General features: G+C 42.1%; 1 protein-coding gene across 1 annotated transcript in view; it reads right to left on the bottom strand.

Annotated features, from left to right (window-relative positions):
* LOC149240788 (uncharacterized) overlaps positions 1 to 22,290 on the bottom strand; it is a 73,818-nt gene extending 51,528 nt beyond the window's left edge. Inside the window, 1 exon segment of the mRNA XM_089370312.1 lies at positions 22,120 to 22,290. Within this exon segment, the coding sequence (XP_089226438.1) occupies positions 22,120 to 22,290 (171 nt within the window).
* Between the last annotated feature and the right edge of the window lie 2,593 nt (positions 22,291 to 24,883).

Here is a 24,883-nt window from a genome sequence, read left to right as displayed (position 1 = left end):
TGAGAACAAGAGTTAATGTTGCAACTGGGGGCTGACCGAGGGAGTCTGCAACATTATTGGTGGTGCCCTTTTTATATTTAATGTTCAAGTCCAATTATTGTAGATATGTAGATCACTTTTGATGGCGATTTTTTTGCAACTTCCCTTGTGTCTGTATAAACTAAATAGGTCGGTGATTGGTGTGGATGTCTATCTCCTTCCCCAAAATGTAATTCTTCCATCTTCAGCAAGCCTACATGATGGAATACACATCTTTATCATAGGTGGGGTACTTTCAAATTGTATCAGAAAGTGTCTTACTATGATAGGCCATTGGATGCCCGTGTTGGGTGAGGACTACACTAATAGCATAGTTGAAGGCATCTGTCTCAATTTCAAAGGCTGCTACAGGTCTGGTAATGTGAGTACTGGTGCAGAGCAGAGGCGAGACTTCAACTCAATGAACAACTTCAGTTGGTACTCAGACCAAGAAAAACTTGCTTTCGCTCTGTCCTTGGTAATATGAATCAAAGTCCAAGTGATATGGGATAATCCCAACATGAACCTATGATAAAAATTTGCAAGGCCCAAAAATATGCAAATCTTTGTTAGAGTTGTTGGGGATGGCCAATATTGAATGAATTGGATCTTAGTAAGATCCACATGCATGCCTCGCTCATATATGATGTAATCCAGATATTGGACCTGACTCATGCGAAAGGTGCAGTTCTCCAAATGTGTTGCAAGTGTTCTTCCAAACTCTTGCTGAAGATGAGGACTTTGTCCAGATAAAAAAAATGAATGAGTTGGTCAAGGGTTGCAAGATGTCATCTGTTAGCCTCATAAAAGTAGCAGGGGCATTTGTCAACCCAAAGGGCATAACCAACCATTCAAAAAGGCCTTCCTTGGATTTGAAGGCAGTCTTCCATACATATGTGAGCTCTAATAGAACCTAGTGATAGCCATACTTTAGATCGATCTTGCTAAAATAGTTGGTCCCCTTGAGTTGGTCCAGAAGGTCATCAATCTATGGGATTGGATTCCTATTCTTGACACTGATTTTGTTTAGTGCTCGATAATAAATTAAAAGTCTCTAGGTCCCATCCTTCTTCTGTACAAGTACAATTAGGGTCCCACAAGGTGAGTAACTTGCTCGGATGTGCCCTTTTTGCAGAAACTCTTGGATTTTCTACTTAATCTCTTCATCTTCTAGAATGGAGCAATGATATATCAACCTGTTGGGTAGAGGTGCTTTGAGAGTCAAATCAATAAAATACTTAACCTGACAGTGCAAGGGTACCCCTATGGGTGAGGAGAAGATGTCCATGTATTCTTCCACGACCTTATCCACCTGTTTTTGCTGCATGGAGGAACCCTTCCTAGGGGCCATTGATGTGGCCACAATCTTCCACTTATTTTGAGATAAAATCATAACTAAACCAAATTTCCTAGCCTGGGAGATGATCTTACTAAATTTCTTAACAGATATCAAAGAGATTAAGGTAGGAGGGTCTACCTCTGGTATCGTGTTTAAGTTATTACCTAAATAAATAATAACAGTGTGAGGCTTTAAGTCATATACAACATGACACTTCCACAAGTAACAATGTAAACTTTGAAAAGGGAACTATAAACTCAAAATGGGAACTCTGGCAAAAAAACCCCGAAAATACATCAAAAACAGTGCTAAAAACGAAAAGTGTGTATACTGGAACGATGTTTTTTTTTTTAGGCATCAATTTTGAACATGTTTTAAAAATGGCAGTGACTACGAAATTTACTATGAAATTTTCATGCAAAATATAGCTTCAAAACAAAAGTGATGATAATGGAACGATGATTTTTTTTTTTTAGGGTCAATTTTCAAATTTAAAAAAAAATGCTAGTAAAACCAAATTTTTATGTGCCAAACAAAGTTGTTTATGAGGAAAAAACACATTAATGTTTTTGGTAGAATATCATTTTTCTTTCCTAAGTATAAATTCAACATGTTTTCAACCATAACATGCTAAATACAAAAGAAATCGAAATTTTTTCAACTATAAAATTAAAAAACCATGACATTATGAACAAATTACATTACTAAATGAATTCAAAAGTCATTATTTGTATATTGAATAAAACATACATTATATCTCTAATTTAATATTGCATTGTAGATATTTTAAACAATAAAATTTATCATAATTAAGACATATAATCCAACAATATAAAAATGCCTCATAACTTCTCATTTAACACCATATGGAAATCATTAATTTTATTTGAAGATACAATGCATACATCAGTTATATAAACTGTCTTAAACAATTATTCAAAATCACTCATATTTTCTTGCACACCATCAGAATTCAAATCCTCAGATGAGTGACTGGATGCTGACGAAGATGTTCCATATTCTTCTCTTTCATCAACTAGTGCCCCATCTGAGTCCACATGCATGCCAAACATTTCAGGTTTCAAAATTCTTCTAGATCTACGACTGGTTTCAGCAGAATCCCATCTCAACACTATTCCTTTTGGTAACAACCTTTTTAGAATCTCTATCGTCTTGAAGCAAAGAGTTCCTCTCTTTGTTAAATTGAAGTCATAAACAAGTATGTCAACATACTCCAATTTTAATATGTCTGTGTGGTGGCAATTTATATTTGTACCCTTTCTTTTTCTCTTTCCGCCATTTTTTTTGTCAACTACCATCTCTGGCTTATACACACCATTGAATGGGTGTGTATTTGTGGCATACCAATGTACTTCAACACTTGTAACATCCTCATTTTCTGTAAAGACCTTTATAACTTTAGCAACCCAGAATGGATAGCCATTGGGATCTCCATCTGCTAGCACTGTAATCATGCGACCCTCCTTAATATCCTGTACTGAACCCCTGTAAAGGTCTTCCATGGCTTCACGTTGTGCACAAGATATTCTGGAACCAATATACATCTCTCTTTCCGCTGCCTGTGAAGAATTAATAATACCTTGAGATTGTTGCTGTTCAACAATGTTTATTTCCTCATGTTCATTCGACACATTTTTTGGCAGAATAAATGGATTTTTCAAAGGTATATCTTCATTTGTTGTTTTTGAAATGATATCACTTTGATTATTGAAAAATGACTCCCACCAAACTGAATCAGCAATGTCAAAGTACTCATATGTATATCTAATACATTTTTTAATTTCTTCCAGGCAATCAGAATAATTTATATCTCTATTCTGTCTGCGTGCATTCTGAACTTCACCAACTGATTGTAATAACAATATTTTTGATGCAAATATTGGATGATCTGGAATGAACTTCAAAAATTGCAAACCTGATGACGGTGCCCATTCTGCAGTAGTTGAATACTTCTTGCCCCATATTAGTGTTTTCCCATCAATTTTTTTGATACGAAATTGATGTTTGAAGCTAATGTCATTAAGTTGTTCAATGCATTTCCCCTCACCATATGATCCCAGAATAAACCTTCGCATGTCAACAATTTCTTCCAACACATCAAAAGTAGGCTCTGGGATGTATGATTTCTTAATACATTCAATTAGTGATGGCAAGCTCCCAACTTCCTTCCTCATCAATGTGATTGAAAAACGACTGATCATTTGATCAATATGGTCATGAGTGTGCCCAACAAGAAGGAAACCAACCTTTACCTTTTGAAAAATTCTCAATTCAACAAGCACGTTTAGATATCCAAAAACAACCTGATTTTTGTTTTCATGGCAAGTGTTGTCCAATTGTAGATACAAAACTTCAGGAAGATTACCAGACCAATGAGAAATCACATAATGAATTATGGTTATGGTCAGATTTGCATCATTATGAATATTTGGAGCTGTGAAGTACACCCTTGGAAACATTTTCCCATTGAAGACCATACAACCGACCAAGTGAAACTGAATAAAATTTTCCTCCTGTAAATTTTTGGGTGTGCGAAAAAAATGTGGTAAAAGTGTTTTCTTCTGGTCCATACCATCAATTATCAAACCCAAATATTTATTTGGATTATCATAACACTTATTTCGATGCTTGTACAACTTCTTCCTTTCGTTTGTTTGTTGTTCGCGATGATCCTGAAGTTCTTTGACAATTAAATCTACACAACATAAAAGAAATTCATTAAGAAATATGTTTTCATAGTTGATGACTATACAATTTTAAAAGTTAAAGTTATGAATGCTTACCTCTTTCTGACCCTTCACATTTGTCCCTTTTTGATTTAAGAGAAGCACATGTACTGCAAATCCCCATCCTTGTCTTCTTAGGAATACAGACATTGTTGAATTCTTTCTTCCATACTTTCACAAAATATTGATATGTAATAAACCGGCCATGTCCCTCAGCACCTTCTGCATATTCTTTGTATAAGTTGTAGATTTCTCGTCTTGAAAAATTATCTGGAATATGTATTGTCTCTCTATTTGGCACACACTCTCCATGCTTTGAAAAGAAATCTTTCATCCATGACATTGCAGTATTTGATAATGGCCCAAACTGTCTTTTATGACGTATTTCTGAATAAAATGTGGGATCCTTTTCCAATTTTTCTTGAATTCTCAAGAGACGAAAATTCCCAATCGAATGAAACATTTTGAAAGCTTTTCTACAGATAAATAAAGTCCCAATATGATAATCATAACCTGACAATGTAGATTGCATGCACCCAACTAAATATGAATTTTGCATGCTTTTATTCATTGACAAATATCTCTTCCTGCTTTCTAATGCAAATTTGAAATCCATATGTTTCAAGCAATCTTTTTGGCAACATTCACTTGAAATGAGAGCACTGATAGAAATTCTTCTCGTCAGATATTCTGCTCTACCCCTTGTATAACTAGAACAACTTGCATTGATACGAAAAGGTCTGCTCCTACTCCTCGATACAATATTTCTTGGCAACATCTCCATCATTGGATCATCATTTGTATAAGGATTTTCATCATCATTAAGAGGAATGCTATCCACACTATGATCAGCTCTGCTTTTCAAATATTGACTTGGAGGATATTCTTCCTCATGTGCATTGTCAGTGCTACTCTCATAGTCCATAGAATTAGGACTACGTCGAAAATGTGACTGTTTACTTATTGAAGATGCTACATCTTGTCCTTTGTCACTGCTACATTTATACTCATTAGAATTAGGACTAAGTGCATCATCCTGTCCTTCATCACTGCTGCTCTCATAGTCCTTAGAATTAGGACTAAGAGGACACAATGACACTCCATTCTTTTGAAATTCATCATCACGCTCTTCATAACTGTTGCTCTCGTAGTCCTAAGAATTAGGACTAAGTGGACACCATGACACTCCAATCTTTTGAAATTCATCATCCCGCTCTTCATCACTGCTGCTCTCATAGTCCTTAGAATTATGACTAACTGGACACTGTGACACTCCATACTTTTGAAATTCATCATCATGCTCTTCATCACTACTACTCTCATAGTCCTTAGAATTAGGACTAAGTGGACACTTTGACACTCCATTCTTTTGAAATTCGTTATCACGCTCTTCATCACTGCTGCTCTCATAGTCCTTAGAATTAGGACTAAGTGGACACTGTGACACTCCATTCTTTTGAAATTCACCATCATGCTCTTCAAAACTGCTGCTCTCATAGTCCTCAGAATTAGGACTAAGTGGACACTATGACACTCCATTCTTTTGAACTTCACCATCATGCTCTTCAAAAATACTGCTCTCATAGTCCTCAGAATTAGGACTAAGTGGACATTGTGACACTCCATTCTTTTGAACTTCACCATCATGCTCTTCATCACTGCTGCTTTCATAGTCCTTAGAAGTAGGACTAAGTGGAATCTGTGACTCTATTTATTTGAAATTCTCCATCCCCTCTTTCATCAGTGCTGCTCTCATAGTCCTTAGAATCAGGACTAAGTGGAAGAATTGACTTTTTATTCATAGTGGAAGAATTCTTACTATATTCATCAATATGAATAGAGTTGTTACGTGATGAAGATGTTGATGGTTTATAAATCGAAACTTCACTATCAGAACAATCCATCCCTTTCAAATAGAATATGTTGAATGATACAAATGGAGAGTCTCTTAAAGATATTATATAGCTTAAAGAATGAAATTTTCCCTCCAAAAATTTTCCCTCCAAAAAGTTTCGCGAAAATATTTCCCTCCAAAAATTTTTGCAAAAATTTTCCCTCCAAAAAGTTTTGCGAAAATATTTCCCTCCAAAAAGTTTCGCGAAAATATTTCCCTCCAAAAATTTTCGCGAAAATATTTCCTTCCAAAAAGTTTGTTAGATTTATTTACCTTCATTATTTTATTCTACAATTTATTGAAAAATGTAAACTAAATTTTTTTATGAAATAAATCATTAAAATTAAAATTGTAAACTACAACTTCTACATTAATTATTTTAATAGTTAAAGTATATAATATTTACTAAACAATTGATTTTTTTTTTTTTTTTAAATTTTTATAATATATTATAAAACAAATTAATCCCACATTCAACCCGTTGTAAAACAATTCTACAATATTCGCTTTATAATATTTTAAAACAAATTATCCCACATTAACTGTACGGTAAAACATCTCCGTAATTTCACTTATATATTAAAATTTCATTATCACTATTACTCACATCACATCCAGGTTTTCTGAAAATCGTTGAAAGACTCGTGAATTTGTGGAGCAGCTACATTGCTATCAACAACATATTCAACGAAGAATTCTCGCAATTGAAAGGTAAGTTAAATTTTTTTCCTTGAAAATTTTCATATTAAATTAGTTTAATGAAAAAGAATTTTTATTTTTATTTTTTTTAAATTAATAATTTTTCTGAGCCAAAATAACAATTACGTCCATTGTGAGCATGGTGGGCCCGATCAAACTCAATCGCCCAATAGCCATGGGTGGGCCGCCGTGGTGTCGCGGGGTGGGCGGGGAGGTTGGGCGAGCGGGCGGGGTGTGAGGGTGTTGGGGGGCGGTAGGGGGTGTGGGGGCGGCCCGGCGGCTCGCTTGCCTGTCGCAGGGTTGGGTGATTCTGAGAATCGCCCAACCCCCGTGGCGGGCGGGCGAGCTGCCAGGGTGGGCGCCACAGCCCGACTCGCCCCCTACCTCCCACCCCCCCTCCCGACACCCTCACTCCCTTCACCCACACCCCGTGCCCCTGCCCCCTTAACCCCCCCTCCACATTCCGCCCCCTCAACGCCACCCTCATCCCCTACCACCAACCCCTAGACCCCTCACCCCCACATCCCCACATGATTCGCTAACCCTCCCATCTCCACCGGCACCACCCCCTTCCACCTCATGCAGCCTCCACACCCACGCTCTCCCCACCACCTGACCCACATGCCCTCCCCCTCACCTCCTTCCTACCCACGTGTCCTCCCCCTAGCCCACCCGCACCACCCCCTCACCCGCACGCCCTACCCCCGCGCGCCCTCCACCTCCTCTCCTCCCGCGCACCCTCCCTCACCACCCCCTACACCTCCCCTTCCCCCCTCATCCCCCCACCCTCGCCCTCCCCCCCATCCCTCCGCCCCTCCAACTCCCCCTTCGTCACCCCTCCCCACCAACGTGCCCCCTGCCGCTCCCTCCGTCCCTCCCTCTCCCTCACCCCCCCTCTCACCCACGCTCCCTCCCCCCTACCCTCTCCCCGCACCCTCTCCCCTCCCTCATCCCCCTCCCCCTTCTCCTCCACCACCCCATGCCCTCTCCCCTCCTCCTCTCCCTCCCCCTCGCCACCCTCCCTCCCTCCTGCGGCCCACCCTCGGCCAGCGCCACCCCGGCAGCTCGACCCCCTGCCCGATCGGCGGCCGGGTGATTCCCGGCCGCCGGTCAGGCGGGGGGCGGGCCGCCGGGATGGCGCAGGCCTCAATTGCCCGGTTGCTGGTCGGGCGAGGGGGCGGGCCACCGGGGTGGTGCCGGCCGAGGGCGGGCCGCAGGAGGGAGGGAGGGAGGGCGGGGAGGGGGAGAGGGAGGGGAAGGGGGCGGAGGGGATGAGGGAGCGGGGGAGGGAGGGAGGGAGGGAGGGAAGGGGCGCGAGGGGAGGCGGGGGGGAGGGGGGTGTGAGGGGAGGGTTGAGGGAGGGAGGGTAGCGACGGGGAGGGTGAGGGCGACGGAGGTGGGGAGAGGGGGTGAGGGAGGGAGGGCGCGGGGCAGTGAGAGCGTGGGTGAGGGGGAGGCCGCGGGGGTGGAGGGGAGGCCGGGGGGTCAGGGTGGGGGAGCGTGGGGGGGGGAGCGTGGAGGGGAGACTGCGGAGGGGGGAAGGGGGCCGGGTGAGGGGGAGGGAGGGAGAGGGTGAGTGGGTGAGGGCGTGCGGGTGAGGGGGCAGAGGGTGAAGGGGAGGGCGGTGGAGGGTTGTCACTCACGATGGTTGTTACTCATTTTGAATTAATGGAAACTTCTATTATACACTTTTTGTTTACAAACAATTTTATTCACTTCTTTCATGGTTAAGTTTTCGAAGATTTTTAATGTGCACGGTTCATTTTGTTTCGTGCCTGACTGGGTGATATATTTTTTATTTAAAATCTTTGGCGGTATATTATAATTACTTTCGGTCAAATATTTTTTTATTTTCAATTTTTTTTATTCATTACATATATTTTTTTTGTACTTATTAAAAAAATCAAACATATATTAAATGAAATATTAAAATAAATTGTTTTAAATTTGAAAATATTAGATTTTTGGGTTTAGTAGATATCAAGATGTAAATATCATTTTGAGCATAAAGTTTAAAAAATGTTTACATGATTTTTTATTCTTCTACATTTTTATTAGATATAGAATCAAGATAGATCTATGAAGGTTTCGACTAAAAAAATAATAAAATGTAAGAATTTTATTATTATCACTACTTTCATATAACATATACATAGTTAATTTCGGAATGTTTTATTCATGATTTACTTTTTCTACATTAGAATGTTAATGCATACCCTTTTAGAATGTGAGGGGGGTGGAGGATGAGGGAGGGGGCGGCGGGCGGGTGAGGGGGGAGGGCGTGGGCGGGTGGAAGGGTGGGCGAAGGGCGTGCAGGTGAGGGGGCCGGCGTTGGTGGGCGTGGACGAGGAGGGCATGCAGGTGAGGGGGCAGGCAGAGAAGGGGAGGGCAAGGGAGGGCGAGGGCGAGTGGAAGGGTGGGCAGGGAGGTGGAGGCCGTGGGCAGGGCTGTGTGGGGATGTCGGGTGGGCGAGGGTACGGGGGAGTGCCTAGTGTGTGAGGGGATGTGTGAGGGGGTGGGAGGTGTGAGGGGGTGTGGGAGGGGTCGGGTAGGTGGGGGGGCAAGAGGGGTGGGGGAGAGGCGGGTTTGTGTGAGTGGGTGAGGGAGTGTGTGAGTGGGGGCGAGAGGGATGGGGGAGAGGCAGGTGGATGTTAGGGAAGAGGGTCTGCGTGGGCGCATGGGGGTGGAAGGGGGCCGGGTGTGGGTGGGGATCGAGAGGTTGGTGGGTCAAGGGGGCTGGGTGCGGGTGAGGATGGGGAGGTTGGGGGCCGATCCACCCCGTCCGGGCCCCCCTGCACGCTCGCCCCCACCCACCGCCCGCCCGTCCACACCCACGCACCCCTCTCGCCCACACCCACCTGGCCCGCCCGCTGACCCCGCCCGCCCTCACCCGCTTGGCTGCCCACCCCGCCCCGTTGTCCCTCACCCGACCTCCCGCCTGCCCACCGACCCACCCGCCCGCCCGTTAGGGGTGGCTGGGCGATTCTGATTATACAAATAAAAAATTTATGATATATTTTCGTTGTTAATTTAAGTTAATATGTTTTTGTTATTTACTGATTTATGTGTTTCTATTTTTCAGGAAAATGGCATCAAAGAAAATTTCTGTGAATCTTTCTGGACCAAAGACTCTTAAAGGTGCATCTTCAAGAAACATTGGTGAATGAACTCCACCTAAGCTCATGGCTACAAATCTTTCAAGTGCCTCAAGTGATAAGAAGATGATTTCAGACTGGAAGAATTCAAAAGAGATGAAATTTCCATCAAGAATCTGGTATGTGAAAGAAAGAGAAAGCACAAATGTGAATATATATCTATATATTGATATACCGAATGATAATGGAATTTTCGAGGTGATGGGAAGAGTCATAGATATGTGTTTGGTGCCAGACACTGAAGTTGTTTACATACTTACAAAAGCTTCCAAGTCACATGAAAGGATTAAATACTGACTATCATATTCATTGTATGACACGAGAGAGGTATCTACAAAGTTGTCTAAACAAATCGTAAATGAGATAACACAAAACATCGTAAGTATTGTTATTTATATTTGTATTTTGCGTTCTTGAAAGTGTCTCACTATATTTTTTTAACTTTGTTTTTTATTGACATATGATATTTTGTTTGGTAGAATTTTGTTGAAAGTTGTTCAATTAGGTTGGGAGGCATTCATTTCATAGAGCATGATATCATGAAAGTTGTCAGCAGTTTTTACTCAGTGTCAGAAGAAGATATGGAAAACAAGAAAAATGTAGTAATTGATGATGCTACAAAACTACATCCAAAGAATCGGAAAAAAAGGCCTCTGGTGGATAAATCTAGCAAGGGTAAACAAGTTAGTTTTGAGGATGATGAAGTTGAAAATTACAGTGAAGCATATGTTGCCATTACTGAAGATGACATTGGAACTAGGAAGAGCCATAAAAGACCAAAAGTAACAATTCCCAAGAATAAATATGTTGGGAATGTTATGACGAAGAAAAGTAAAGTTGAAGATTTTGAAGCAGTCATTACCAGCAGTCAAGAACCTAGTGAAACTTCAAAAGAAAGTAGAGAAATCATTACACCAGGAGCTGATTTAGAGGATGGCATTATCAAAACAAAACAAAATGCCATTCGAGAGAATTTGACAAAGAGAAACTTAATTGATGGTGGTCGTACATTTCAGCTTAATGTCAGGCAAACCTATAAGGCAAGTGAAGGACAATGTCAATATCAAGTTAGAAAGCCACATCATCTGCATGTTCACAACTTGAAGACATTGATGAGGTACAATCCATATGCTCATGTGGTTAGTTATGTGCTTCTTGTTGATCCACTTCAAGTTCCCAACAAAGAAGAATTTGATAAGTCAAAATGTTTTGAATACAATTATTATGTGCTTGGGGGGAACCATTCTGTAGAAGCTCAAAGACAATTGATGGAGGAATATCCTAATAACCCACATTTTGAAACAATGAAATGTATCATTTACGCTGGTTTATCAGATACAGAAGCAAAGTTAGTGGCATGGGATCATAATTCAGATAATGAATATAGGATGTTTATGACTTTCATCCAAAGGGTTAGATTTATTCGTAGTGAATTTGAAGAAAAATGTGGTGGGGATAGGATAAATGTTACTACAGATTTCTGAAAGGAATGTTGTATGGAAATAGGCTATCAAATTGAAGAGAAAACCAATTCAAAAGGTGGAAAAGGCAACAAAAATAGTGATTTATTCAGAGGTGTTCATAACATTTTCCAATTGGCATTTAGAATTGGAGATGTTTGGAAGTTGATTGATGAGATTTTTAGCATGTGGGAAGACATTGCCATTAAAAACCAGAGGGTCAAAAAGTCTAAGCCATTGATATGTAGCAACAGTAAATCAACGCCTAAAATGAAGCAGCTTCCAGACGATATGACTATCACACCTTGGAGGGCGATGCAAGGAGTGAAAGATGAAAAAATTGTCAAAACAATATTATCTTGTGTGAGCTCAGGGGAATTATCATTGGAGGAAATGTCTGAAGAATTTCAAAAGTAAGTTTGTTGAATTATTTTTATTTATTTCTAGATTATAATTATATTTTAAATAAAACATGTTGTTTTTGGTAGTACTTGTTATACATATCATTATATTAACTTTTTGTTACTTTATCTATGCAGTCACAAAGTTTACATGAAAATTCAAGAACAAATGGTTAGATTGTTGAATGAAGATAGTTGGGATGATGTTGTACGCAACTATCCAAATTCAAGTTCTACATCAACATTAAAAGCTTTTTATCTTGCATTTAAAAAGGTATCTTGATTTATACATTCATTTTTATTCACCTGTGTACTATTTTTAATTTATAACTTACACATATATTTGTTTATTTTATAAAAGATGAGGAAGGATGATAATGGAGCGCCAGATAGTTTCAAAACCTTTATTGAAAAAATAAAGATCAAGAGACTGAGGAAGCAACGCATTAAGAATGTTCAACTTGATCCAACTCTTAATCATTTCATTTGGAATGGGCTAGACACTATTCAATATCAAGTAATACAAGGCAACTGTGAAGACATTGCTAAACTCATACCTAAAAGGGATTATGCGCTAGTCATTGCAGATATTCCCCATGGTTTCAATATTCCAAACATTGACTATGATAGTGACCCTTATATTTATCAAGCTCTTAGTAAAGTGGTTGCTGGATTTGTAGAAGTCACGTCATCACCATTATGGAGATTTGTGACATTTCATTCAGACACACAATTGGCAATGATATTGTCAAGCTTCAAGGGGAAAACAAATTCAAGGATGCAGCTTACATGGTAAGACGTTTAAAATGTATATTTTATTAATGTTGAAAAAATTATTTATGTACAAGTTAATTGAACTTTTACTATTTCATGTTACAGGCAAAAGTCAAATCTTCTTAACAATGAAGATCAACAATTTATAAATGATTGTGAGTCCATTCATATTGATAGTTGGGCAAAAGATGATAGCCATATGTCTATGATTTTTAATCGGGTAGATGGAAAGAAACATAGCCAAATACTGACTTATGATGCTGTTGTGAGAAAACTAACATATGAAGACAAAGAAGCAAAAGGAGAGATAGTTAACATTTATCAAAAACCACAATTATTGATTAACTATCTTATAGACATATGTTCAAATGAAGGAGATTGGGTTCTAGATTTATTTTCTGGCTCAGGTAAGTTTTATTATATGGAATTTAATTTCAATATGTTATTTTTTAATTAATATGTCATTGTACTAATTTAGTTCATTATTTCTTTTGTGCTTGATAATTAGGTACAACACTAGCGTGTTGCCTTCAAAAAGGAAGAAATTGCATTGCAATTGAAAAAGATCCAGTACAGTGCAATTTCATTCAGCAAAGAATTAATGCTCTTCAATTTCTTCCAGATGCAATGCAAGAAATTGGGTTGAATAAAGGGGGCTTTAGTGAATCAGGTGTGGCAAAAAAGGCAAAGGAACCCCAACCACCATTACATGGAATGTTTGGAAAGACATACATTGGGAGATTCGCAGACATCAAAGATCCATTAGAAGAGGAAAATGAGCAAAAGGAAACAAAAAATATTGTGGAAGAAGACAATGATGAAACTCTAGAGGACAAAGAGTTTGGATTACATGACATTGTTGATTAAATTTAAGTTATGCTTGGAAATCAAGCTTTGCAATGTTTTGACTTTGACATTTTATGAGAAGAATAAACACTCAATTAGGGTTTTTATGCGTTCAATATTTGTAATATGTGATTTTCGCATTGATTTTTAAGTTAATAATTATTTTTTGAAAAAAAAAGTGATTATTATTATTTTTTTGACATGAAATTCATAAAAAAACTATTCTTTAACCATTTTTAGTTAAAATTTTCGTATAAAAATTGTGATTTTGACATGTCAATTCTAGCAAAAAATTATCAAAACGTGTAGTTTTTTAGTTATATTTATGTTAAAAATGGTTATTTTTATGTCCATTGTTAAAAAATATTGTTTTTTAGAAACAATTATTTCATGTGGATTGAAAAATTAATTAAGGATGTATAAATATGTAGAATATCAAAAATTCAAAATATCGACTTTCCAATTTAAAAATGCAAAACAATAAAAACATCACTACAAAAAAATTAAAATTAAAATAAAAAACAAGAAAATATGAAGAAAACAACCACTTCAAAAATTATCAAATTTACAAAATAATTATTTACATTTTATACATTAGAAAATTTAAAGCCAAAAAACAGGTCTTTTAAAGAAAGGGTGTGATGCAGAATACCCACTTTTTAAAATCAGCATGAAAACCACTCCCATTCTAAAACGTAATGTACATAAAAAAAATTAAAGTGCCAAAAACTATGCTCTAATTCTGCATCACCCCTTTTCAAAATCAGGTCACTTTTTTGCTATCTCTACGAAACGGGTAACAGTATCAGTTCCCATTTCAAAGTTTACACTGTTAAGTATGGTTGGACTAATCATACATCATAAACTTAAAGAGGATAAACATCACACAATACCTCATCTGTGAAGGGTTTGATGCTGTGGAGAAGGCGAGACTACTGGCTGACACGAAGATTTCTTCCTTGGTGAAGCCACCCGATGGTATATGACTACAAGTGTGGTGTGGTCGGTAAGCCAAATTACATCACTACCTCTTCTGAAATGAGGCTCTTTCGACTCTCACTGTTGACAATGAATTGCAGCGATGAACCCTTCACCCACATATGTGAGCGAAAGATACCCTCCCCCTCCTCTAGATCTTTGGGCTCAAACTTGTGGACCTTGGTGGTGGGAATAGTGGTGTTGGGCTCACTATTAATCTGATTCCATTTTCCACTCATCTTGTCAAGTTCTATCTTAGAGTCAGAATATGCATATGATTCTGAAACCTTTAGCTCAGTCCCCAGCGATTGCTTGGCTCGACACTCACTTGTGTTGTGAGTGGGGCTCTTATGGAACTCACACCACTTTCTTGTGTCCTTCTTTTTCTTCGTGGTGTTTCTCTTTGGTTGCAGCTTTGACAGGTTGTCCTAGGTCACCCCACATGTCTTTGTCCTTTGTTCTACGGTTTGGGGGCACCTTTCCCTTGCTTCAGATTCACAAATCCAAAGTATCACTTCTTCTATCTATACTTCTGCTTGATATTGACAATGTATTGGTAGGGAACACCAAGAGAGGAGATGTCTCAAAACTCCATCTCATCCTAGATGTATTTGTGCAAAAAACCATGGTACTTGAGTACCAAATGCCACTCATAATCCTTTATACTTAACTTCATGCGAAGGGTATGAAAAATATTTGTGAACTCTGACACATCTTGGTCCCTTACTTGCTGTAGTGTGGTCCAATTTATGTATTTATCTTCATAGCTCCTGATAGGGTACTATTGTCCTTGATGGCATATTAGAAAGAGTTCCAAGTGGGTGCGATTGAAAATAGTGAGGGTTCCCTCTCGTCCTTCTACTTATAGTAGGTTCCCACCAGTCGTTGATGTGGGTGGCGGCTTTGAGGAGTGCAAAAGAAAACGTTTCCCTATCTACGACGTCTGGATCTATCTAGCCTTCAAATATGGGAATATCAAAGTTGACTTGTACCTTGAAGGGAGTGGTGCCTTTAGAGTGGCTGCCGGATGAAGATACGTCGCCTGTGGGTATCCGCCGAAGGATCTGGAGAAAATTGTCCATCATCGCATTCCTCTATCGCTCGAGGGATTCTTCGAGAAATATTTATAAGGTATCTTTGGCTCCCTCGTCTTTCTTTTCTTCCACCATGGGAGGTCGTCTGGGTCTGTGAGGATGGTCTTGCAAAGGTTCAACCAGTTCGAGCCCTAAATTCTTATACTCGGACCTTGTTGGGGGCATGCAAAGAAAAGTAGAGAAAGAGAAGGCCGCTCTGATACCACTGATCCATAATTATGCAAGAACAAAAAAAAATACAGATATAAACATAAACATAGCGATGCAGTAGAAATAAAACTTCAGTTCATTAATATCAAAGAACTGAAATATGCTTACATACAAAATGGAAATAAACTAGCTCAAGTGATGGTAGCTTATCTATGAGAAGAGATGTGGTAGCTACATGCCTCTTGAATATGTTACAATGAGGGTCGAAGGCCTATTTATTATTTAGAAATGATGGAAAACCATAAACATCCAAAAACCTAACCTTAGGAGATGAAGTGGCAAAACTATGGGCCCCATTGGGGTAAATTGGCACATCAACTTTTCGGGGTCGTAACTTTGGCATAAGATCTCTGTTTGACATGCAAGATACCTCATTAGAAATATCTATTCAAGTATTATAAATTTCGACTAAAAATGTGAGTTAAAAACTCATGTTTTCCCATTTTCCAAAAAGTTGTTGTTTAGGGACTCAAGAAGGCTTCAGAAGTTCAGGACCCGAAAAACTACCAAAAATAGTAAAGTTTGCTAAAATTAATGAAATTGAAAAACTGAAAGAAACAATGGTGGGGTTCCAACTGGAATAGGTGGGTGGCCATCAATATGCACCTAGATCAATCCCCCCCCCCAGGAAGCAATGGTCCCCGTTGTGTTGAGTGCCTCCATGAGATGGAGAAACTTCTGTTGAACTTGGTCCTTGGTGAGCCACTTGCCTTGGTGGAGGAGTTGGCCAACTTTGACAACCTGATACAGTTGGATCTTTGACTAGCGAGTTTTATTTATCTATGTGTCCATGATTCGATTAGTTTTTCCCTCTTCCATGTAGTCTATGTTTAAATCTGTTGGTGTGATTTGTTTTGCAATGTTTGATGTTTCCATTAATGGTGGAAAGTATGGTCGAAGGCAGTCCACATTGAACACTGGGTTTAGGCCAAGGGATGGGGTAATGCTGAGCTCAAAATCATTTTCTCCCACAACCTTGGTAATGGTGTAAGGCCCATATCGGAGTGGTCTAAGCTTCTGATGGGCTCCGATAAGGTGTTCTTTCTATAAATGCAACCAAACTTCCTGTTGGGCATGGAATCCACCCAAAACATGTTTTGGGGCTCAAAGCCCAAGTTTTGGTCAAATATGTTGTATGACTCGGCGAATTGTGGGTGCGGAGCGTGAAATGTACATTGAGTCATAAGGTTGTTCGCCCTAAGTGTTGTAATGTAATGTAATGTCATGTCGACCTACCCATGGTCTACAGACCATGGGATTGTATAAATAAGAGCGAGGCTCTAAGTTGTAAAGATAGTTGGAGAGGAATGGATGAATTAATGTAATGATCTAGTAGCGGATAGAGAAGAAGTCTAAGTGTCTTGGGTCGTAGTTGTACGAAGAGACTCTGTAGCTGAGTGTGCGGGCCCCTGCAGCTGAGTGTGCAGGGCGAAGTTGAGTCTGTAACCCAAGAAGAAGAATAATAAAGAGAAGTTTGATTCTAAATACTGTGTATCTGTTTCTGTATGATTTTCTATGCATTTATACTATTTTTTTTATCGTGCACACTTATATGAATACTGAACACTGTTAAGTATAATTGGGCTCACACAGATAAGTTAAGTAATCGGATAATCTCGGGTTAATAGTAAGGAACTTGGGTAATAAAATGGGTTGTGCCTCGAACAAGGCTGCATGAAGGCAGCGTTGCAGGTTGCGAGGTACTGATAGGTGCGTGTAGCGACTTGCACACAGGGTCAAACTGCGGACCACTGAAAAACCATCAGACATCTCTAGGGTGTAGAAACCTAGTTCTAGCACCATCCCCTACTACTTCGGGTGAGACCTTAGTCCACGCTTCGCGGACTGTTTCCAAAAGGGCCAGTAGTACCGGGATTTGTTTGGCTAAATCACCTCTGAACCTGGGTCAAGCCCATACAAGCCAACAAATGGTTTCGTTGCTGGGACCGGGATCTGCATAAGGGATGTCTGATGTTGTGTCACTGGAATCCAACAAAGAAAGAAATTGAAGGGTGGTTGGACAAGAAGATTCATGAGTTCGTGGCGCAGGAAAACAAGAATCCGCGAGTATCTAAGGAACAGTGGTTGGAGCACTACTTATATACAAAAATCCATGAAATTTTCTTTGCATCCTTTCCTTTTGAGCTGTATGAGTGGATCGCGAAGCTAGCAGACAGTCAGGGAAGGTGTAGGCTCGACAAACCAATCGTGTGGACTCCAGAATTAGTGCGCAGACTAGAAGCATTAGGAGATAAGATCGCGCGAGTTGTGGACCATTGGCTCGATCGAATTATAGGAGGATTTATCACTGAGTTTGCGGTAGATACGACCGTCAACTATAGTGAGGCGGAGTGACGCTTCCTCAAAGGACTGCGAGGTAAGTATATTAAATCTTTGAACACTTGGATTAAGATGCTATTGTGTGAAAAGCAGGTTATGCGAATAAATTAATGTTTGGGACTACGCGAAGTGGGAAGATCTACAGAAGCGGAGGCAGTGAAGAATTAGAAACCAGTCCCTTAATTTCATCCTCGCGGGAAAGTGAGGAAGAGCTCGCGAAAGTTTCTCTGAGAAGCGCGGTCAGTTTGATAAGGCAACGAATTCTGTGCTTACCACCTCCACCTACACTGCCACCTATCTCACCCTCCGCACCTCCATCTCCACCCACCCCACCTCCGCCACCACCATAGTTCAGTATGGCAAGTGTGATCAAATTACCAGTATTCAGACGAGTAGGGAATGAAGATCCGAACCAATTCTGGTTTGTGGTAAGGGCGGTATGGGAAGCACAAGGAGTTGTGGATGACAATGTCAAAAAGGCTATGCTGGTAAGTGCATTACAGGATCGTGCATTAACATGGTATATCAAGCATTCTAATGACCATCCAAATGCAGGAATCGCAGAAATCCAGACCGCGCTGAATAGGGAATTTAGCAGACCAAAGTCAAAGACACAATCAATTATCGGGTTTAAGGAGATCGCGATGCTCTCGGGCGAGACCCCCTGGGATCTGGACCAAACATTGAAGAGTATGATTCGCGAAGCCAACATGAATTTGATGGATGGAAAACACTGCGCATGGTTTGTAGCGTCACTAACACCACATTTAAGGATGGTACTGTCACAACAAAAACTTTCCACCCAGGCCGAAGCTTTGGAGATGGCAATGAGATTGCATGAGACCCCTATACAAGACCCCGGTCTGGGAGTCCAACAAATCCACGCACAACTGCAAAATCTATGTCTGGAGATGTAGAGTTTGAAATAGGATAGGACACCTCAGCTAGAGGCGTGCGAGGAGGTATGGTGCATAAAATCCAAAGGCCAGGGGCATGACAAGGACCACTGTCCAATATTCGCGAATTACTTGACAGGAGGAGGGCTGATTCCATTAAGACCTGAGGCGCAAGTAGGACCAAGTGCGATGCCTGTACTATGGTGCACGATATGTTAGATAGGAGGAAAACACACTACGGATAATTTTCATCTATTGCAGAAGTATACGCAGATGTCCCAACAATTATTTTGTAATTTTTGTAGGTCGGTAGGCCATGATGAGTGCACTTGCAGAAGCTACGAACTAATGATGGATCGGACTCCTACCTATAGGGTGCAGACGGAAACGTGAGTCCTTGACCCAAATGTAGGAATGCACTGGATTTCAAGGGCGTGGACGAGGTCAAGGTGGAATGGGACCAGGGAGGGGTCACAGACAACTAATTTGTTACAATTGCGGAGGGCCAGGGCACTATGCCCACAATTGTACAAACCCGACAAGGACATCATGTTTGTATTGTACTCAGTTTGATCATGAGGCAGAAGACTGCCCTACATTGATAGCGAGGCTGTGTGAAAAAGAGGTACTCCAGCCTCTTCCGACTCAGAATTTGTAGATGATTAGGTCTGAGCTGCGCGAATAAGACCCGAATGTAGACATGATGCTCAGGAGCGGATTGACCACTGGCGATGATAAAGGTAAGCAGTCAGAGGAAAGTGCATGGGTTCGCAAGGCTCCTACAAAGGAACCCAAATTTGATTTAGAACGCGCGAAGGAGACATTCATGGAAGCTAAGAAAAGCTTCACGGAGGCCTCCACTTTAGGTAGTAAGGATCAATTGGAACCAGGGATGGATCCTTCAATGCTACCTACCTTTCTGGAGACATGCATGAAACTGCTGCGGAACAGCAAGGCAGTAAAAGGACTACAAGAACTTATCATTAGGTGCACGGGGTCAGGAGAACCGCGCGTGGTCTGGAAACTTGGAAAGCATGCATTGCACACAGGAAGGAAAATGAGGTTGATTGCGCAAATCGGTGAGTATGAAATGGATCAGGTAATCCTGGATCTCGGATTGGACGCAAATGTACTACCGAAATAAACATGGGAACGCATGGGCAGACCCACGCTACAATGGTCTCCTATTCAGTTGTGAATGGTGAACCAACAGAAGATCTTGCCCATGGGAAGATTGCAAGGGGTAACGATGGATATTGAAGGTGCGAGCACATAGGTGGATTTTGAAGTGATAGAGATTGTCGATGACAGCAATCCCTATCTCGCACTACTAGGAATAGACTGGGCCACCGATATGAATGGAGTCATAAACCTGAAGAAGCGCAAAATGATTTTTGAGAAAAAGTCACTACACATAGTAGTACCATTAGATCTAGCCTACGGAGCGCGATACATTGAACTAGTGCGCGATGATGATAGTGATAACGATCTCGATTGCATATACAAGATAAATGCATGAGAACAGGATTGGGTGAATCCGGCTGTAGATGGAAGGATTTCGTGGAAGTGAGAAAGCTCCTGCACTTCAGATTCAGACGAAGAAGTAGAGCACTGGCAGAATCGGCTACACGAAGTAAGAACACTTAATTACAACATGATGGTTAGATTACTGCGCTGCGTGACAACAGAGTCAAGGGATCTGCCTATGTATGACGGGTTGACAGTAGTGGATGAAATCCTGAACAAATTTGAAAGCGCAGTACCAGAACAACAGCGATTCAATGCTCTAAAATTGGCATTGCGCGTGACGCCTGCAAGATGGTGGGGTACCCATCAGAGAAGTTTTAAGGACTGGTGCGGATGCAAGAGGATGATGCGCCTACGATTTGGAAAACACCAGCTAAGGATGAGAGCCAGTTACTAGGGGTAGAACAACTTGAGCACACACCTCTCCCGGTGGGTACAGACATATGACATGCAACTTGCACAAGTGCACAACACTCCTAGAATAGAGAAATGGAACAAAATGCAGTAGTAGGAAAGGTGAAGTGTGCCCAGGATTATCCATGGAGAAGCATTCGACAAGGTGTGCGAGGTGCTGAACAAAGTCCACCAGGTGAAACACATTGACTGGGAGCTGCGCGTACCAGCGGTTCAATGGGTCTATAGGACAATGTGCAAAACCCTGACTGCGGAAACAATTCTAAGGTTGAAGAATAGGGTAGGGACTGTAATTTCCGAGGGGCATAAGATGATGAATCCACACATAATAACAACCATAGGTGCGACAGTACATGAAGCCCAGGACAAAGAAATCACACAGCTATGCGAGGTATAACACTTAAGGTTTCAATAAGCCATTCGACGAGGGAACCTTAGACTTCGTGAACTCGAAAAGGACCGAGTACGACTACGGAAGAAAAGAATTTTGATGGACGCAGAGGTCAAGAGGTTGGAAAATGAGATCAAGCAAGCATGTCTCGTCGATAAACCAAGGATGGCAAGGCAAGGTGCAGATGATCATACCAATGAATTAGAAGACTATCGCCAAGAATTGATTAGTCTATTGCCATGGCTAGGACCACATATCACCACATACAGTAATTGGGGGAACGCACTACATACAGTAGAGTGCGCGGCGCCGATTGTCACGAAGACAACTGAGGGTTTTTCACGGACTATCATGAGGGGAAAAATGGAGCCTGCACGGGTGGTGCGACCACCTGACTAGCCGTCGAAAGAACAATCTCAGTGCTCCAGGCAGTTGAAAGAGAGCGTGGGACTATAAAAGAGTCTGCTTGGGAGCTACGTGATAAGGGAGGTGCGCGCAGAGTCAGCATGTCACAAGGTTCACGCCCATGCATGGAGGGCTGCACTACCATGCAGGTAGGCTAGGAAGTGACCGTTGGTGTCACTGATCATGACGGGATTCCAGGTTTGAGGCCAAATGGAGTGGGTGGTGGACATTTAAGACAACAGTTATGGGAAATATTTCAGAAAATCTGCCACCAAGAAAGCATTGATGGCCCAAAATTGGGGGGAATGGTTGAATTTGAATTCAAAAGGTGCTATAAAACTCCAGGGGCTAGCCACGAGACAACACTTGTTCACTTGAGACTTGAGCGGTTGAATAGAGCACAGAGTGTTGAGCGCCGAGCGATATTCGAGCCCCTAAGTTTGCGAAAGACCGCATACAGTATAGACAAGATGACAGATACCTGGGCAGGTTTGGTTTTGAAGAAGGAACCACCAGTGGGGCCGCACTAACCCATACAGTACACGATGTTCTCGAAGATACTTGGGTCACACCAGAAATCCTGAAATCACCTTGGACGCCGAGACCGAAAAAAGATAAGCAGACAACAGGACCAGTCCGCATGTCCCCAAGGAATCTGCGGTTCGGCAAGCTATCAATGGAGGACAAAGGCAAGGCTGTCATGATTGAGTAAGTTGAAGAGGAGGAATTACAAGCTTTGATTGCTGAGGTAGAAGAGGAAGAAGACGTGGAGGCGGACATCCAACCAATGTGCTGTGCAACAAAATTACCTGAGTATGTCCCTCCGCAATAGGGGAAAGCTAAGGTACCAAAGGATCTAGATGCAACGAAGAGTGCACTCCAGACTCCGATCCTCCCCAATGAAATTACCTTTGAGGGTCCGCTCCTAGGACGTGTGCCTACCCTAAAATTTGAAGATTGGGACCTTGCAGACAACGAGAAGTTCCCACACTTAGAGATGGAGATCCTAATGAAATATAATACAGAGGGGCCGATGATCACATTACAGCCATGAAAATGGCTGCGCGGTGTGGAGAAGGCCAGGTTGCTTCATCTATAGTGGATACCACACTTTCATCGTGTGCCCATCACCATTTTCGTCATCAGGCAACTGATTTTCCTGGTGCATGATGGGTACTTATGGCTAGAGGAGCATATTCCCATCATGGTGGATCTCATCCACAAAATTTCTCAGCTTCCGTGTAAGGGAAAGGACCCCGCGACGATAGCAGGAAAAAGTGGCGATTTGGCTCTCACGGAAGCCATGAAGAAAAAATATAAGCTCAAGAGGGGTTACGCCATCAGCAGTATCAAGGATAAAGGGGTGCGTGTATCCACCCAACTCCTGGCTGGTAAGGTAATGATAAAATTTCACGGCGATGAAGTACCAGTGCTGGTAGTTGCGTTGGCCGAACAATGCGTGGAGGGGGTCCAGTTCAACTGGGCCAAGTTCCTCTGCGAAGAATTTTTGCTCAACTACAAGGAAGCCCAGGAGCAGGGTAAGACCTTCCACTACACGTGGTTGCTCTTGTCCATCTTGCTGGTAGTGAGAGAATTGCCGGAGGATAGTTAGTTCCCGAGCATTGAGCGTGACTTACCAAAGGCCACGAAGTACGCGTCGCTTTGGGCTACCAAGGACATGAAGCGGATTCATGATACAAAGATCTTCTAGGTGCTCATGGAGGTGAGCATCCGGATGTGGATTAATAGGAGGCCACGCCTGTCCCCCACAGTGCACAACAGTCTGCGGAGCTTTGCAGACTTCAAGGTGGACATGCACAATATTTACATCAGGGCACAAAAGGATTCGACATAGTAGTGGACAAAGCTCCCATTCATAGCCACTGACAACGTGATCTTTACAGTGTTAGAGACATGGCCTCCCAAGTGGCGTGCCCTGGATTTGGTAGAATTGGAGAAGACAACAGCGCAGAAAAGGAAGGAGGATGCCAAGCTGCGCATCACCCAGCTGGCTGAGAAAAGGCGCAACGAAAAAGCGGCAGCTGAGGTTAGGGCAGCCCGTGAAGCGGCACAAGCAGCCGCGGAGCAAAAGAAGTCTGCCGACGCAGCAATAGCAGCGCAGACAGCAGAGGCTGAAATAGCGCAGGCAAAGGAGGGCCAGGAAGTGTCTACAGGAGAGGAGGCAGGGGACATAGACCTTTCCGAAGAGGGTGCGGATCTAGGAACCACTTCGACCCAACTCAAACGGTCGCGCGTCCCAGAAAGATTGGGTCCACGGAAAAAGGTTAGGGCCTCGAAGCTGGCCATCGACCCGGTCACATTGATTGAAGGAGACTTCCATGACATCGGCGAGACAGTTCGCATTGTCACCAAGGAAGCGCTCCAAGAAGTTATGATAGAGCAGCAGACTGTGTTGGGGGCCCTAAGGGCGCAGCTACAGGAACTACAGGTGCAGCCCCTGTAGGAAGGAACCTTGTCCACCTACGTCGCAGCAGGTACATCAGCAGCAGAATAGATGCTACGTGCAAGGATGGCCAATACCATAGTGTTACCGAAGGAGTGCTAGCAGCAACAAATGAGATCAACAGAGCTGCGGTTGGCAGGATCAAAGGACTTGGCCTCAATTTGGCTGCCCTTCCGTGAGAAACACTGTACCAACTGCAGGATGGAATAATAGCAGAACTCCGCGCCAGGGAGGGCCGCACGATACAGGTTTTGAGTGAGAAAAAGATAAACATCAAATAGCTCAGCCTGTAGCGTGATGAACTAGTATCACAGACTCAACGGTTGGAACAGGTGGTAGACAATGCTTGCAAAGGCGTCCTGGAGCTAGCCATCCCAACAGATATACCAGCAGCAGAGCGGATCCACAAGTTGGTGACTGGCGTCTGTGAAGCCAGAGCAGAAATGACAAAGGTTTAGCTGGAGCTGAACCTTCAAATAGCTGAGCTGTGGTTGAAGGTGCAGCCTTCCACTCCCCCAAAAGTCAAAGAATAGCGCGCTAGCGCTATCCAAATAGGGTTGGAAGAAATTGGACGTGCAGTACAAGACTGTACCGGTATGTTGGAACAAGCATTTGCAGTCCTCACATCTTTGCAGGAGGACCCCAACATACAGTGCCTAGAAACAGAGGCACGCGAACTTCAGGTGCAGTACAACAGTGTCTGAGGAACTGCGCAGATAGTAGTCCTCACTCAATGGCTTGCGAAGATGCAGCAAGCTAAGGCATTGAAGGAGCAGGTGGATGTGGCGCGACAGAAAGAGGTAGTTCTCAAAGCGTGCATCCAGCCATGGA

Source organism: Pinus tabuliformis, chromosome 8 (assembly GCF_031772625.1).
Source record: "Pinus tabuliformis cultivar Carrire ecotype Pingquan chromosome 8, CPIR1, whole genome shotgun sequence".
Lineage (NCBI taxonomy): Eukaryota > Viridiplantae > Streptophyta > Pinopsida > Pinales > Pinaceae > Pinus > Pinus tabuliformis.
The sequence above is the reverse complement of the archived record's forward strand: the minus strand, read 5'-3'. Positions and strand labels throughout refer to the sequence as shown.